The sequence below is a fragment of the Pinus tabuliformis genome, chromosome 7 (genome assembly GCF_031772625.1).
Source record: "Pinus tabuliformis cultivar Carrire ecotype Pingquan chromosome 7, CPIR1, whole genome shotgun sequence".
NCBI classification, from domain to species: domain Eukaryota; kingdom Viridiplantae; phylum Streptophyta; class Pinopsida; order Pinales; family Pinaceae; genus Pinus; species Pinus tabuliformis.
Genome location: NC_142293.1, coordinates 1207387119 through 1207404016, shown reverse-complemented (window position 1 = coordinate 1207404016; position 16898 = coordinate 1207387119). Strand labels below are relative to the sequence as shown.

At 40.7% G+C, this 16898-nt stretch overlaps 1 protein-coding gene across 2 annotated transcripts in view; it reads left to right on the top strand.

Moving 5' to 3' along the window:
- The window catches only part of LOC149251738 (Ribosomal L18p/L5e family protein), a 48084-nt gene extending 34314 nt beyond the window's left edge, over positions 1–13770 (top strand). For both annotated transcript variants that reach the window (XM_089459554.1, XM_089459553.1), the window contains exon 3: positions 13088–13770. In XM_089459554.1, the coding sequence (XP_089315680.1) occupies positions 13088–13540 (453 nt within the window). In that variant the 3' untranslated portion in view covers positions 13541–13770. The remainder of the gene's footprint in view (positions 1–13087) is intronic.
- Positions 13771–16898: the final 3128 nt, after the last annotated feature.

Genomic DNA, 16898 nt, shown 5'->3' with positions numbered 1-16898 from the left:
TCGAAGGAATGCAGGTCATCAAGGAAACAACTGACTCTTCAAAGAAAGCAAGGAACCCCAGGTATGAAGAATCAAATGTTGTTTCTGATAAGATAAAGAAGCGTTATCTTATATTGGCCCTCTCCTTCAAATTCTTTGGGAATCTGGCTTATTTATTGTAGTGCTTCAAGGCACTTCATCAGATAGAAGGGTGTTCTCTCTAATTTGATAGAGATGGAAACAATCGTGGGATTATACTTGGAGTCGATGCCACCTATCTCGGAAAGGGTGTAGGGAATGTTACCCCTCAATGGAATGAGGGTAACTCGATCCATTTACAAGAATCTCTTTTACATGATCGCAAGAAGAACCTGGTGTCCATTTCGGCAATGGAATCAAAGGTTACAGGATGGCATTCATCGATGGAAAGGTACGTGTTTGAAAATAGAATTTTCAAAGATGCTTTTACTCATGGGTTCAGGGTTGGCAATTTGTAACAAGTTGCAAGAAGTCCATTGGGGACCATGTTAGTTGACACATCTCATCTATAGCACCGAAGGTCTACTTATTGTGGGGCCCTACCTGATGTGAGTCAAATGGTGACAGGGATGCATAAATTCAAGAAGAGCGTGAAGGTATATGTCTGAGATGTACCGAAGGAAAATCTTACAAGGGGACCATTCCCCCTATGTAGCAGGTCCACAGGTTTGGAACAGCCCAAGGGGTTTGAGATTCATGATCGAGAATCTCATGTATGCAGGTGGAAGAAAGCCCTTTATGGCGTGAAATAAACACCCCGAGCTTAATATGAGAGGATTGATAGTTGTCTGATGAAGTTGAGATTCACTAGGAGTGAAGCCGATCCAAACCATTGCTTGAAGGTTGTGGATGATAGACCTCTCATACCGACACCTTCTGATGATGACCTCTTTCTGACAGGTGCAGACCCTCTCATTTGAAAAAGTAAGAGGGAGTTGGATTCCGGATTTGGAATAGTGAACTGCAAGCTCGCGACTACCTCGATGGATCTTAACTTTCAGAAGTTATGTGGTAAGGAAACTGAACTTGTTTTGGGAAAATGCCTCTGAGTTTCACAAACTCATACTAGCATTGATGTTATTGGTGAACTCCCGTTTGGATATATGTTTTGCAGTTAGCATGTTGGGCTCATATTTGGTTGAGCCTCACTGAATTGATGCCAAGAATCTTCCAAGATATCTTCAGGGCACAATCTCTCATGGATTGAGATACACTGCCGGAAATGTGAAGCTGAATGTTGATAGAGCAGGCAGTGTGGAGGATCTCAAGAGCACTTCTGAGTGCTGATTCTCTTTGGGTTTTACTCAATATCTTGGATGACCAGGAAGTAGAAGATGGTTGCTTTGAGCATCGCTGAGACCGAATACATAGCTACGAGTATGACCTCGTGTGAAGCTTCCTGGTTGCGGAAGCTCTTCAGTGAGCTGTTTGTACACATGATGGATACCACCGTGATCTTCTGTGTCAACTAGGGGGGATTCGATTGTTGAGGAATTCTGTATTCTATGATTTCTCCAGCATGTAGACATAAGATACTACCTTATCTATGATATGGTACATTGATGAGCGAGGAGGCTCCATCGCATTGAGACTGATGTACAAGTCGCAGACATTCTTTCGAAGCCTCGGGGAAAGGTCAAATTTGTGACTTTCCCGAACGACTTGGAGTCATTGAGAGACCCTCTTATGAGGGTCCTACATGATGCATGCATTGAGCTCCGGGGGGCTTGGGGTACTTCTTGGAGCAACAAGTGACCATAGGGCGACTCACCCTCCCCTAATGGTGTGCTGTGTACAGGGTGAATGGCTCAACCTTCCCCTGTGATACCCCGTGGCGACTTAGGGACAGGATGAGTGGTTCTCCTGTCGAGGCATCCTACCCATGCAGTCTGGGACTCGTGGGAAGTACCTTTCATCTGGCCAATGAGCAGGGAAATGGGGTTAGGGACCATAGTAGTATTATCAATGGATGCATCGTTGTATCTACCGTACTCCCTATGCTAGGATGACCTCCATTGATCTGGGATCAGTATGAGTGGTTTGAGACATTCTCTTGTGATATTGATTTGGGATCAATGAAACTGACTTCGGGTCAGCAAGAGTGATATAGCTCACTTTCTTTTGGTACTGACTTGGGATCAGTAAGACTGGTATGCCACACTCTCTTCATATGGGACTTCAGGTCAGTAGAGAATGGTATGAGACATTCTTGATCAATTCTTCTTCTTCATGGTTCAGCAGAGTAGAACTCAGAAGAGCAGAGCAGAGTTCAGCAGAGTAGAGCAGAGATGAACAGTGCAGGGCAGAGTTGGCAGAGATAGTATAGTTTGGCCGATGGATCAGCGGATGGAGTTCTCGCTGGTTGAGAGGGAGTGCTAAAATTGGCAACTAGGGCCAAACTCCATGTGGGTCATCTTATTTATGGCAGCTGATATTTTTCTTGGATCCCTCTCATCGAGAGGTGTAGGATTGATCTAAAGATCATCCGATTCCGATAAGTATTCAGGGAGTTATGATTTTTTTCGTGTTAATAGACAATTTAAGTATGGGGGATTTACGCAGTGCATTATATTAGATATCATTTTTGGGATTCAACTGCATTAAGTAAGTCATTCAAACGTATGACCATTTCCATGAGAGGTAGTCGTAACTGACTAATTTCTCATGATTTTTGAATAGTTCACTTAGCACTCATTGCATCGGGTGATGCTCACAGGGGTGAAGAAGTGGGATTGAAACTAGTGAAATGTGGAGAACAAATCACATAGCATCAATCATCACTTCCGGGGCTTGCACCCGGTAACCAGGACTTCCCAGGAGGTCACCCATCCCAGAACTCCTCTGGCTCAAGCGCGCTTAACTGTGGAGTTTTCCCCACAATCAAGCCCACTTAGCTTGCTACCCCATTTGCAAAACCTTAGCAAGTATTGTGCCTCATGAACCATTCAAGTAGAGATCCCTTGACTCTTTTTGAATTTAAGTATGGGGGATTTACGCAGTGCATTATATTAGATATCATTTTTGGGATTCAACTGCGTTAAGTAAGTCATTCAAACGTATGACCATTTCCATGAGAGGTAGTCGTAACTGACTAATTTCTCATGATTTTTGAATAGTTCACTTAGCACTCATTGCATCGGGTGATGCTCACAGGGGTGAAGAAGTGGGATTGAAACTAGTGAAATGTGGAGAACGAATCACATAGCATCAATCATCACTTCCGGGGCTTGCATCCGGTAACCAGGACTTCCCAGGAGGTCACCCATCCCAGAACTCCTCTGGCTCAAGCGCGCTTAACTGTGAAGTTTTCCCCACAATCAAGCCCACTTAGCTTGCTACCCCATTTGCAAAACCTTAGCAAGTATTGTGCCTCATGAACCATTCAAGTAGAGATCCCTTGACTCTTTTTGAATTTAAGTATGGGGGATTTACGCAGTGCATTATATTAGATATCATTTTTGGGATTCAACTGCGTTAAGTAAGTCATTCAAACGTATGACCATTTCCATGAGAGGTAGTCGTAACTGACTAATTTCTCATGATTTTTGAATAGTTCACTTAGCACTCATTGCATTGGGTGATGCTCACAGGGGTGAAGAAGTGGGATTGATGCTATGTGATTCGTTCTCCACATTTCACTAGTTTCAATCCCACTTCTTCACCCCTGTGAGCATCACCCGATGCAATGAGTGCTAAGTGAACTATTCAAAAATCATGAGAAATTAGTCAGTTACGACTACCTCTCATGGAAATGGTCATACGTTTGAATGACTTACTTAACGCAGTTGAATCCCAAAAATGATATCTAATAGACAATTCATCAAGGTCGGCCATCAACCAAATAAACCCCACATGTGCTCAACGTTTTAGCATAAAAGGAGATGACTTGAGAGTCATTTCACACACACTTCCCTCTTGATTTATCTCCACTTGTTCTGGGTTTTAGTGGAAGAGAAATCTAAGAGAGGAAGCCCTAAAACACAGAAGGTAAAGGAGCCCTAGTATGAAGCCCTAGACGCAGTGTCTACAAGCCCTAACATAGTCCTAAGAAGGATTCCCTAACACGGTCCTAAGAAGGAGGATCTACGCAGCTATGGAGGAGGTCTTAGCAACCCTAGCCTATGATAGCTCTACGCATTCATTTGTGGAGGAAGAGAGCTCGTTGAAGGAGGATAATTCCTTGTGGTAGTCGCAACAAGAAGAGGTTGGGACAACGTGTAAAAGGAGGACTATTTTGGGTCTATTTCAAGGGTCCGAAGTGCTGGATAAGGGGCCGAGTTCCCTTGCTGGAAGAGCTGCAACCATAGGACAGTTTTGAGGGCAATTTGGAGGGGTGCAGATCCATGGAAAGGTAGTTGCAACCCTACACAATGTTGCTGTAGGGTGCCGCAGTAAATTCCAGGCAGGCCGAAGGGTAGACAAGGGCTAGGGCAGCCCACAATTGAAGCAGCCACCCTCGACCCCTCAAAGAAGGACAACTGCATCTCTTGTGAGTGTTTTTGGGCACAAAAAGAAGGTTGGTTAAGCCCTGTTGTGTGCCCTAACAAGGCCTAGTTTCTGCAACCAAACAGACCTCAGAACAGTGAGCTGTAGCATGCATCTTAGGTGCTTGGTGTGTGTGCAGCGAAGGTCTATGGCAGGCCATAGGCCTAGTCACTCCTAAATAGGTCAACATGGAAGTGTTATGGGCTGCCATATGCCCAGAGCAACAACATGAGGAGGCAACCATGTTCAAGGAATGTTTTGGGCATGATCGTTGGGTTGCTGTAGGTCAATGGGAGAGCAAGAAATCATAGAAGCAACCATGACTAACAATGGGACAACAAGAAATCATAGGTGATAAACATTGGAACAACATGTGTGACAACAAGGTACAACAGTGCTAAACATTGGGATAAGTAATGTGACAACATGGTGTAGTGATGGCAAATGGGATAGCAAGGACAATGCTTGTTGAAGCATGGTACATGGGACAACAAGCATTATGGTGCAACAATGAGATGCATCATGATGGGCACAGTGAAGTACAGGATGAGGTAGCACTCATGGGCGCAGCAGTATGATAAAGAGGTCCAGCATAGTGATGATGGGTGCAGCATGGTGCATCACAATGAGGTGTAGCATGATGACGAGTTGCAACACTATGATAGGTGATGGAGTCACCAGGGAGAATCAGTTGAAGTCGCCGTCTTCAACTGAGTTCAACTATCTCATGTATCATCTACTTAGAGATGATCTATGCTTTTATTTAGATAAGTCAAGTTTTGACTTCTGTTGTATATGTACTTTCTCTCTCTCTCTCTTTGCTGAACTATTGAAGAACATATAAGAAGAATTGATCAAGGGTTTCCCCACATTGGGGTTTGTCCCTGGCTAGTGCCACATATTGTGTCCTCTTGTCTTGGCTTGTCTTCTGCGATCTATGTTTATGTTCTATCCGCAATTTACTTTAATGTTGATGTGATTGCTAATCTGGAAAAGATATTGAGCTAACTGTGAAAATTGAAATAAATTGCTCTAAGCATAGAACATACCTAAAATTAACACTTCTTATCCAGCAGCTCCAACCTAGCAACAATCCAGAAATTCGACTTCCTACTTGCAAAATTTCGATCCCCAGCAGTAGAATTTTGGCCTCCCAGTTACTGCAAAATTTCAGCCCCTTTCTAGCAACTGCACAACTTCACATGTGTGGAAAATGAGAGAGAATTTCAACTTCTTATGCTTGAGAAAGACCTCCTTCTTCGCTATCATTTTTCTTCTTCTTCCTTGGAATTCACATTTTTTCTTAGCCCAAAATCTGTAGATTGAACTTCTTGTGTGTGTGTGTGTCAAATGAGGTCGAGTTGCTACCTTTATATTAGTGATTCTGCTGCCTAGTTTAGGCCGACTTGTCCAGTTTTGAGGCCAAGTTGGTGGAGGAGGCCTAAAAGACCTAAAATAGAATAAAATAATTTTTTTCTTTAACAAATAAATCCCAAGAAGGGTTCTTTACATTATGACATGGACAAGGACACTTGACATAAACCGTAGAAGCCTACAATGGAGGCTTTGACCTAAAAATAATTGACCCAAGCATGAAACCCATGCTTTAATAAGTCAATTTTTTTAATAATAAAATTTCTTTTTCTTTCTTTTGATAGATATATTACATCATGACTCAAGTACAATTATGAAGACCGACACTAGTTACATTCTTCAATAGGATGCCCTTACTCTTTGTTATTGGTGAATCTCTCATCAAGCTAAGGTGTCCAAAACAAGTTCAGATACCTATCCATAAGCAACTTGCCAATAACAACATAATTTGCAGCGTTGTCTATTATGTCTTGGACAACATTAGAATAACCTACCTCCTGAATGAAGGTGTCCAACAACTCACATAATAAATTTGCATCTTTAATATGTGAAGATGCATTAACAAACTTCATAAACATTGTCCCGTTGGGACAACTAACCAAGAAGTTAAGAAGGGTCCTACCCTTCTGATCAGTGCAACCATCTGACGTCATAGTGCATCTAGTGTGTTCCCACGATGCCCTAAACACCTCCAATCTAGCAGTGCAATCAACTTTTTCATTTTGAAGAATAGGCCCTCTCAACTCCTCATAGAAAGGGATTTGTACCCCGGTCCAACAGTAGCATCCACATCAAACATAGGTTGGTAGAATGGATTGGTCTTGACAATCTTGAAAGGAACATCACTCCATAGAAGACACCTATTGACCAACTTGTTAGCCTCTTCCTTTTCCTTTTTTTAAGTGCTGATTTGATGCCAGTTTATGCATCAGGTGTGGTTCTAGGAATAAAAAAGGATGAGACAACTGAGGGGTTGGGAAATGTGGATGTGGAAGGTGATATTGAAGATGCACTATCACTTCACCCCACTCCTTCCCTTGCAATTTGACTTCTCACTGCTGGCTTGTTATCTTTGGCATAAAGGATGAGACAGCTGAGGGGTTGGGCAATGTGGATGTGGAAGGTGATATTGAAGATGCACTATCACTTCCCCCCACTCCTTCCCTTGCAATTTGACTTCTCACCGTTGGCTTGTTATCTTTGGCGTAAAGGATGAGACAACTGAGGGGTTGGGCAATGTGGATGTGGAAGGTGATATTGAAGATGCACTATCACTTCCACCCACTCCTTCCCTTGGAATTTGATTTCTCACCGTTGGCTTGTTATCTTTGGCGTCATCTTTATCTTGTAGTGATTTAATGGTCTTACGAATGATTTCTGGAGTTTTTGATGGGCAAAGTTCTATATTTTGTCTCAAAATTTGCCCCAAATGGAATTTCAATTGGTTGGTGACCCCTAACAAATGCTTCCGTTCAACTTGCAAGTCAAATATTGTCTATTAACCCCCCCTACCCCCACTCCTAAATATCAGGCTCACCATATTCCCACATAGGGTCCAAGTGCCTCGACATTTTGTTTGAGGTTGAACTTAGGGCACAAAAAGAGAATTTGAAAAACATTAAAAGCTATCCATTTAAAATTTTCATCAAAAAAAAAAAAATCCATATGCACGCATGTTTCCATGCTCAACAAGGCTGATAGATTCATGGAATGCATGGCTTGAAGGGTTGAATCAGTTGATTGGGTTAACAATTGAAAGAAAACACTCGACATTAAAAGCCTCATGGTTAGGGTTTTTCATTGGCATTAAAACACCCAACATTAAAACCCTCACAGGAAAATGCTCAGCACTGTGGGTTTTAATATATTGAATATTCATGGTTTGCAACTTTGTGTGGGTTGAGCACAAATAAATTCAACCCAACATTCATTTGAAACCTTGATCCCCTATTCAATCTACAAAAAAAATGAGAAATTTTGGCACGTACCTGAAAATCCGCAACTGTTGGAGATAAATCATTGAGCAATGGAGAAAAATACAGCAAATCTCCTCTTCGGTGCTTAAATTCTAGTCTCATCTCTTCAGAGGTCAAACAGGTGAGTTGGTGAGCTAACAATGCCAACTGATAAAAAAATAAACTAATTTTTTTGACTTAACGCTAGCCCGGATGAACCCCCACAAGTTTTTCAATCAACTCACGATTTTCTTGCAATTTTTACAATTTAATCTTGATTTTTTCAATTTTGAAAAACTTGCCAAAAACTCACTTGATAAAATTGTTTGGTTGAAAAATTCGCGATTTGGCGATTTTATCGGGATTTTTCCCAATTTTGGTAACACTGATACCTATCCATATATGGATAGTTGTTATAACTATCCACATATGTATATAGATTGACACATCTGGCACAATCCCTTAGTTTTCTCTACAAATGGCCTCAAGTCAAATAGTATATGACTTTTGCTCTACAAACGACCTCAAGTCAAATAGTAGATGACTAGTTTACTAAAAACAATATTGAAAAATGGGGTTAGCAATGCTGAATGCTTCACTAGCATATTTATCAGTTAGGGATCTTGTTGATTTGACGTCCAGCTATGAAATCGGGTTCATCCCCCTAGCCCATCGTGTCCCGAATCGGGCAAATCAGACATGATTTAGTCGGATTCGTGTCCTTCTGAACGTGTCCAGTCGTGTCCGATCAGGACACGATTGTGTCTGATTTGACACGAATCCCGATTTTCGAACTTACGTGCGATGTTAAAAGGCCAATTTGGCCATTCTAATTTCACATTCACCTTTCTTGTTGGTTGTGGGTGTGTGAGAAAAAAGAGCAAAGGGTGTGGGAGCATTTTCAAGGAGATTCAAGCAATAGGTAAGTGCATTTTCCTTCTAATTTTTTTGCATTTTAATTACAACAGTTTGCATATGCATTTCTTTTACAAATTTGTGCATTTTTTGTTTATTTTTTTACAGCATTCATGGCTCAATCAAGGGTAGCAAGGAAGGGGCAAAGGAAGGGGAAGAATGTCCCCATTGGAGATGCCCCTCCTGTCCCAATTTCATCAGGGTCTGCTGCAAGTGTTCCCTCTATTGCAAGTGGGGTTGCAACAACTTCAAATGTTGAGGAAAGACATCCTTCTCAAGATAACAAATATCCCTTGTGGAAATATTTCACAAGAGAGCAAGGGCCAAGCAGCAAGGTGAAGGGAGGAGGCAATGTGAATTGGAAATGCAGCTATTGCAACACTAATTTCACGAGCACATATTACCGTGTGAAAGCTCATTTGTTGGCTTTACCAAGTTGTGGAATTGCAGCTTGTACAAAGGTGCCTTTACCAAAGAGGAAAGAAATGGAAAGAGGCCAATGTTGGTATGGCAAATGTGACTGCAAAAAAAAAAAAAAAAACAAGAATGATGACCCCCTTCCATTCTTGAGGAAAAGCAGCAACAAATTCCCATTTGAGAGTTCTGGTGGGGGACAAGCAACAAAAAAAAAGACAATTGCACTTGGTCCAATGGACAAGATTTTTCAGAAAGAGAAACAGGAAGAGCTTGGTCTCACCATTGCCTTTTTTTTCCATCAAAACTTCATATCCTTTAATGTTGCACACTCACCTCTATTTATTGAGATGTGCTGAGCTCTAACTGAAGGGGCTCCATTAGGGTATGTGCCTCTTGGGTTAGAGAAGGTTAGAACCACATTGTTGGCGAAGGCAAAAAAAGAGGTGGAAAAAATGCTTGAGCCTATTAAATCAACATGGCCAACATTTGGGGTTAGCATTGTTTCTGATGGATGGAGAAGTCCAACACGACACCCACTCATCAATTTCATGGTGTCTTCCTTGAATGGTCCAGTTTTCTTGAAATCAGTGGATGCACTTGGACAATACAAGGATGCACAATATATGGGTGAGTTGTTTATTAAAGTTATTGAAGATGTAGGTGTTGATTCTTGTGTGCAAATCATTACAGATAATGCACTTGTTTGCAAGGCTTTTGGCATGATTGTGGAAGCTAAATATCCACAAGTGTTTTGGACATCTTGCATTGACCATTCATTGAACTTAGCACTTAAACCTATTGCTTCTGATGTGCTTTGGATTGGAAGCATTATTGAGGATGCACGGCATATTCTCAACTTTGTACAAAATCATACAAATGCGCTCAGTATCTACAAGGAGTACACCAATCTATCCTTGTTGAAGATTGCGGATACACCGTTTGCCTCTTCATTCATCATGTTGAAGAGGTTGAGGGAGGTCAAGATCACTCTTGGGGCCATGGTTATTTTAGAGTTTTGGTATTTTTGGAGAAAGACAGATCAAGGAGCCTCTAAAAGAGTGAAGGACGTAGTGTTAGATGATGTTTGGTGGGAGAGGGTAGATCTACTTATTCAGATCATGGACCCTATCATTTCTTTGCTTCGATTTGTAGATATAGACCAACCCATCCTAGGAGAGGTTTATGAGGGATAGGATTCCATGATTGAGTCTGTGAGGAGCATTGTTTTACAGAGTGAGTGCCCCGAGTATGAGACATCATCAGAGGCTGCCTTCACTACCATACAGGATATTCTTGTTAGTAGATGGGACAAGAATTGCACACCTTTACATTGTTTGGCTCGCTCATTGAACCCAAAATACTACATCCATGAGTGGCTGAATGGTGGACCTTCTCGCAGATTACCTCCTCACATGGATGGTGAAATCTCACAGGGGAGGAAAGATGCATTCATGCGGATTTTTTGGGATAGAGCATCCCTTGATGAGGTGGAGGATGCCTTTGCAAATTTTTCCACTGGCACTGGCCGATTTGCAGGATATGATGTGATTAGAGACAGGGGGGCTAAGAAGCCCCATTCTTGGTGGGCAACTCATGGGGCAACAAACCCTCTACAACAGTTAGCCATGAGGCTCCTCTCTCAGGTGACTTCATCCTCTTGTTGCGAGAGGAATTGGAGCACATATGGGAATTTGTATAGTGTTAAGAAGAGCAGGCTTGAGTAGTCCAGGGCAGAGACAATGGTGTCTGTGCACACCAACCTTCGTCTTATTTACAGGCAGAGGGATGAGTGGTGGAAGGGAAAGACAAACATGTGGGATGTCTTTCCTGATGATGTGGGTCTGGACAATATTGTTGAGTTGGCATTGGCCAACTTGGATCTCAATGATCCAGTGCTAGAGCCTGTCACATTTGATGACGATGATACCGTAGAGGGGTCATCCTCCACACCAGCAAATGCAGAGATGACTTTGGATACAAAGGAGGAGGATGCAACAGAGGAGAGCAGTGGTGACCATGATGATGAGTACAGTGATGCTGATTTTGATGACTCATGAGCTACCCACTGCCTTGAATACAAAGGAGGAGGATGCAACAGAGGAGAGCAGTGGTGACCATGATGATGAGTACAGTGATGCTGATTTTGATGACTCATGAGCTACCCACTGCCTTGAGGCTTGTAGACTTGTAGTTGTTTTGTATTTGCTATTTCTATTTTCCATTAGCATTGTACTGCCTATGTAACACATTTTGATTTTGATGACTTAATGAGAAAACTAAAGTATCTTGTCTTTCTCCTATTGGATCATTGATGAATTGAATATGTATTATGATTTATCATTGTCACAATTGTATTTGTATGCATAATGTTACTTTGCAAAACTTACATCTAGATGAAGATCTATGTTTGAATCAATGAATTTGTATCATGAATGAGAATTTGTGTAAGAAATATCTGACTTTTAATATATATATATAATAATAATATATAATGTATCCGATCGTGTCTTGTTCCGAGGGATCAACGTGTCCATGTCCGATAGTCAAATCCCTGTGTCCGTAGTGTCCCGTGTCCCCGTGTCAGGTGACTTAGACGTCCAGTGATAGGTAGTGTCTTTCACATGTGCACTTATATGCACCCAAATATGCACATATAGACATTTATCATTTATGTGTACGTCTAATATATGTTATGCATATTCCGAGTAGCCATTCCTATGTGCAGTGTGCAATCATGCAGATTCATGTACGCATATTATGTGGGCACACATAGTAGGCCTCTAGCCGAAGAAGATGAACTTTTGGGTGAGCACACCATTCGCTGTGGCCCTAAAAAATCAGTGTTGAAATTGGCAATAAAATGTCAATATTGTGATAAGGAGAAAAACTTCCTAGTCAGAAGTTTCTCACTTAGATATGAGTTTGTGGAATGATTCTAGACCTGCTTGTTTTTCATAATAGCAATTAGGTACAAGATGTGTATAGAGATGCTTTCAAGTTTCTTTGCATGTCATGTTCAATTGGGGGATAACCTTAAGTGATAAAACCAATTAACTTTGTATTGCTTGTTTATATATTTGTTTACTTTTCAACTGTTTTTCCTTCTAAAAAGAAATACTTTCAATAACAAATATACACATTTGAATTCATGACAATTTTCCCAGAGTTCATCAGTTTGTAGGATGTCTGTCTCTGCATCAGTAGGGTTTTCCCTTATCTGACAGGGCAGTCAAAGCTTAGTTAATTGGCTTATGCTGTTCCTTAGCTTGCAATGAGACTTATTGGAGCATGTCCTAGGTCACTGGGATTGTACTGTCTACTTATAAGATTAGGATGAGCTAGAGCATGCCCTTACTCGGATTCTAATGTGTTATACATAGCACTGTTGCAGGCCTCTCGCGCCATGAAAGGATTATTAATAATACCTAATAATTGTAAAGTTACATCCATTAGTCTGACTTGGTCAAAATCAAAGGAATATTTTTTATTTTTATTTTATTTTGCCGTGTTTTCATACTATAAAGCAGTCTGTTCAACTTTTACCCTCTTATTAGCATTGAGCAAGAAAAATTACTTTCAGAGGCATTTTCACGTGAAGAACAAGCTGGGCAGCTTATAAGTCATTAGAAATCATTTCTCCATAATGATTCTACAAAATGTTTATGCAGATAAAACTCCAGATTGTTGGTTTTTTTTTTCAAAGTAACAGCTCAATGGTTGAGGAGGATCAGCAAATCTGACTGTGCAAGCAGTTTAGAGTCTATATCTTCCTTTTTGTTAATTGGGCCAAAACTTTTTTTCACTTTGCATAAAGCATTGAAGTCATACAAGGTAATGAAGCATTTGACTTTTCTGAGAATATTTAGTCTTTGAACTTCTACTCATGAAGCGGGATGGCATTAAGTCTTTTCTGAATTTCACAGGAATTATGTGGACCTAGAAGCTTTTTTGGCGTGGAGGATTTTGTGGATGATGACAACACTAAACCATACACATATAGGAAGGAGAAAATATCAAAAAACCCACATAAGCATGTATCATTCAAGCAACGAACAATTGCCTATATGCAGCCCTTTACACTGGATGTCTTCATATCAAAGCGCTTTGTTAGTGCATCTATTACACACAGGGTCACGAGCAAGCAGGTGGCAGTTGCAGGTACAAATTCTAAAGACATAAAAGCTGCATTGAGGTCTAAGTCAGATATTCCTGCTTGTTTGGCAATTGGTCGAATCTTAGCTGAGCGATCAAGAGAGGCTGATGTATACACTGCAGTATATACTCCCAGAGAAAGAGACAAGTTTGAAGGAAAAATAAGAGCCGTGGTCCAATCTCTCATAGATAATGGCATTGATATCAAAGTATATTTAAATTAACTTAGGAATATCCATATTGCTACGTCTTAATTTAAGGCTCTGCTCAGCATCTTCTACTGAATATGTGTGCACCTGTTTATGTGTGGATATTCCAGAAGTTCTGTAAAAAACATTCAGAGCCATACATGTGACGGTTGTTATATCTTTGTGCCTATATTTTAAATATGTGGTGTTGTAACCCATTAATTTATTGCCTCTCTGGAACATTTATTGAAAGCTATGCATTTAAACATTGTGCTACTATTCACATTCACGAGGCAATTTGTTTTCATTTGCCCGTTATTGTTTGATAGAGGCAGTGCATCACAAGTAAATGATCCTTTTGCTACTTTCAGATTTTTTTGTTTTTGTTTGTTTATTTGTTGCTTTTATGTTGTTGTGCAATAAAGAGAGGACGTTATCAGTTTTCTAGTGGATCTACCATAGAATAATAAAGAACATTGATTGAAAGCTCTGCATTTAAGCAATCTGCTACCATTCGCATTCACGAGGTTAATTTATATTTGCCCGTTATGGTTTGGTAGAGGCAATGCATCACAGATAGATGATCCTTTTGGTACTCACAGAAATAAAAACATTTTTTTTGCCAATAAAATGATGATGGCATCAGTTTTCTAGTGGATTTACGTTGGAAAAATTAGTATAGAGTACTTTTTAATAAAGAGAAAATTTCTGTAGTACAATGAATTTTCAAATTAAAAGAGGGGAACGAACCAACCAAGATGTTTTAGCTACTATTGTATCCATAGGAAGGGTAATGTGGTGCGAGTTTGAATGTTTATGGTTCTAGGTATGCACATGTAGCTAGTGTTACAAGAGCTTTGGAGACACCAATTGTGGTGCCAAAATGAGTGAATTGGAGCTCTATCAGAGGGGCTAGTATCTTTGGTATATCATTTTGGAAGAAGGGATTATTGTAGATCTACAGGAATTTCAATCCATCGTTGATTTATCAAACCCTAGAATGTCTCTGAAGTGAGAGCATTCATTGAGGCTGTATGATAATATGGACAATTTGTGGAAAATTGTTACCAGATCACTCATCCAATGAGCTCTATACAAGGGAACAACACAAGTTTGAATGGATGAACATGTGCGAAGCAAGCTTCCAAGGATTGGATCAATGGTTAAATTGGACACCTATTTTCAGTTAAAAGACCTTGATAAAGAGTAATCAGTTTGCACTTATGCTTGCTTGGGAAGGCAAAAGTGGAGCATTTACACAATGTGAACATGCCCTTTGCCAGGAGTACAATCAATGCAATTACCCAATTGGTGATCCAGGGCTCATTGTAGTGCACATGCCCTAAACATGAGGTGACACTACTTGATGGATAGGAAGTTTGTTAAACACTTTTCATAACATTTTAAGGTGCCTATTTACCTTGCCACATCTGAATCCTAGACAAGAGGGCGGGTAGAGTTTGTGAGAGTGATTTGGAAGTAAGGCACGTGAAGGTAAAAGGACCCAAGGTTTTTGATGTCCTTAGCCATGGATTGTTATTCTTACGGAACACATGAACACTTGAAAGATGTGACTCATTGGACTTGCCTCAAATAAGAATATGTAGTTCATGGAAAAAAAAATAACTCTATAATAAAGGAATAGTCATCCCTTGATTCAATTTATTTGAGAAAGAACAGAAAGATAGGCCTTACAAAGAACATCTTGGTCATAAAAAGCCCAAAATATAGCTCTACGAAATAAGTCTAGTTGCTTGGTGTAGTAGCTTTTGCTATTCATATTGACCATACACCCATTCCTTTCAAATATGGATGGATGGGGTATTTTATTGTGCATTGGCCATACATGGTTCACCCTAGGATGATACTAAGTTCCTCCTATCTATCATAATGATGGCTCACAACGTGCTGTATTTACTTTTTTTGTCTCTTACTATGGTCCACATGTGGTTGTGGTTTTATATTTTGATGCCCAATGTGATAGTAAGGCTCCCCTTCCAACATTATCCACCTTGGTCACATGATTGGCTATGGTAGGTGTTTTGGCCAACCCATTTGGGTCACTTTTTTGCTACTCTGGATCTCTTTTGGGCCTTATAAAATATTCGGGACTTGGTTTTTTGTGGAGCCTTGCTTAAGTTCTCAGATATCCCCACTTTTCAGGACATGCTCTTTGAGGTCCTTGGTCAAACTTTACCCAAACTTGGTTGGTCTTGAGGAGGGGACCAAATTGGCACTTTATATGGCAATACCATATGTCTCTAGTGGCCGTTGATTGATTGTGGTAAAATTGGAAACTAGGGCCAAACTCCATGTGGGTCATCTTATTTATGGCAATTAATATTTTTCTTGGATTCCTCTCTTTGAGAGGTGTAGGGTTGATCTAAAGATCATCCGATTTCAACATGTATTTATGGAGATATGAATTTATTTATATTATTTTACAATTTGTCAAGGTCGGCCAGCAACCAAATAACCCGCAGCTCAACCTCAACGTTGCATTTAAATAGAGGAGGCCTCAAGAACACATCTCTTATGATCTCTCTCCACTCGTTTGGGTTTGGTGGAAAGAGAGGTCTTGAAGGAGACATAGACGCAGTCACAACCGAGCCCTAACTGCAGTCATGAAGGGAGACCTAGCCGTTGTCTTGAAGGAGCTCTAGCCACAGTTGAAAAGGAATCCCTAGCCGCAGTAAAAGGCAGCCCTAACCGCAAAAGGAGGCTTAGCCACAACAAGAGAGAGGCCTAAAGACGCAGTCAAGAGAGGCCAGATACGCAGCAAAAGGAAGACTCCTTACCACAGTAGAGGGAGGCCCTTATTCGCCATCAAGAAGAAGCCTATAGCCGTAGTCAAGGAAGGTTTAAAGCAACCGTCAAATGTTAGGATATTCCGACACATAGGAAATAGTTAAGTATAACTTGGTCTAGTGTAGAGTTAGGTAAAGTGTGTTTCTTTACTATGTACTTTTGTAACTTACAATCCAACGGTCACGATATGTTCTAGACATGAAGTGATTCGACGGTTCATTCTCTCCTCGGTATTACCGACACTTGATCCATGGCTCAACACTCGATTGGTCCATGATCTCTATTTAAAGAGCATGGAGGGTCATTTGTAGGGTAATCGTTCATGAGAGAAACTTATATAAATTTTCATTTTTTTATTAATAAATTGTTTGAAGTGGCCGCGTTGGCTCAGGTCGTGGACTGTTTCCCTCTTTGAGGGTTTTAACCACGTCAAGAATACTGGTGTATTGATCTGTGATTTGTTTGTGAGCGGTGTCCTTTGGTGTTTAGTCTGAGGAACTTACCCTAGAAATTCTTACATGGTACCGAAGCTATTTGAGGGCCGCAATCCTTTGGTGATCCAAATTTGACGCCGATACAATTGCAT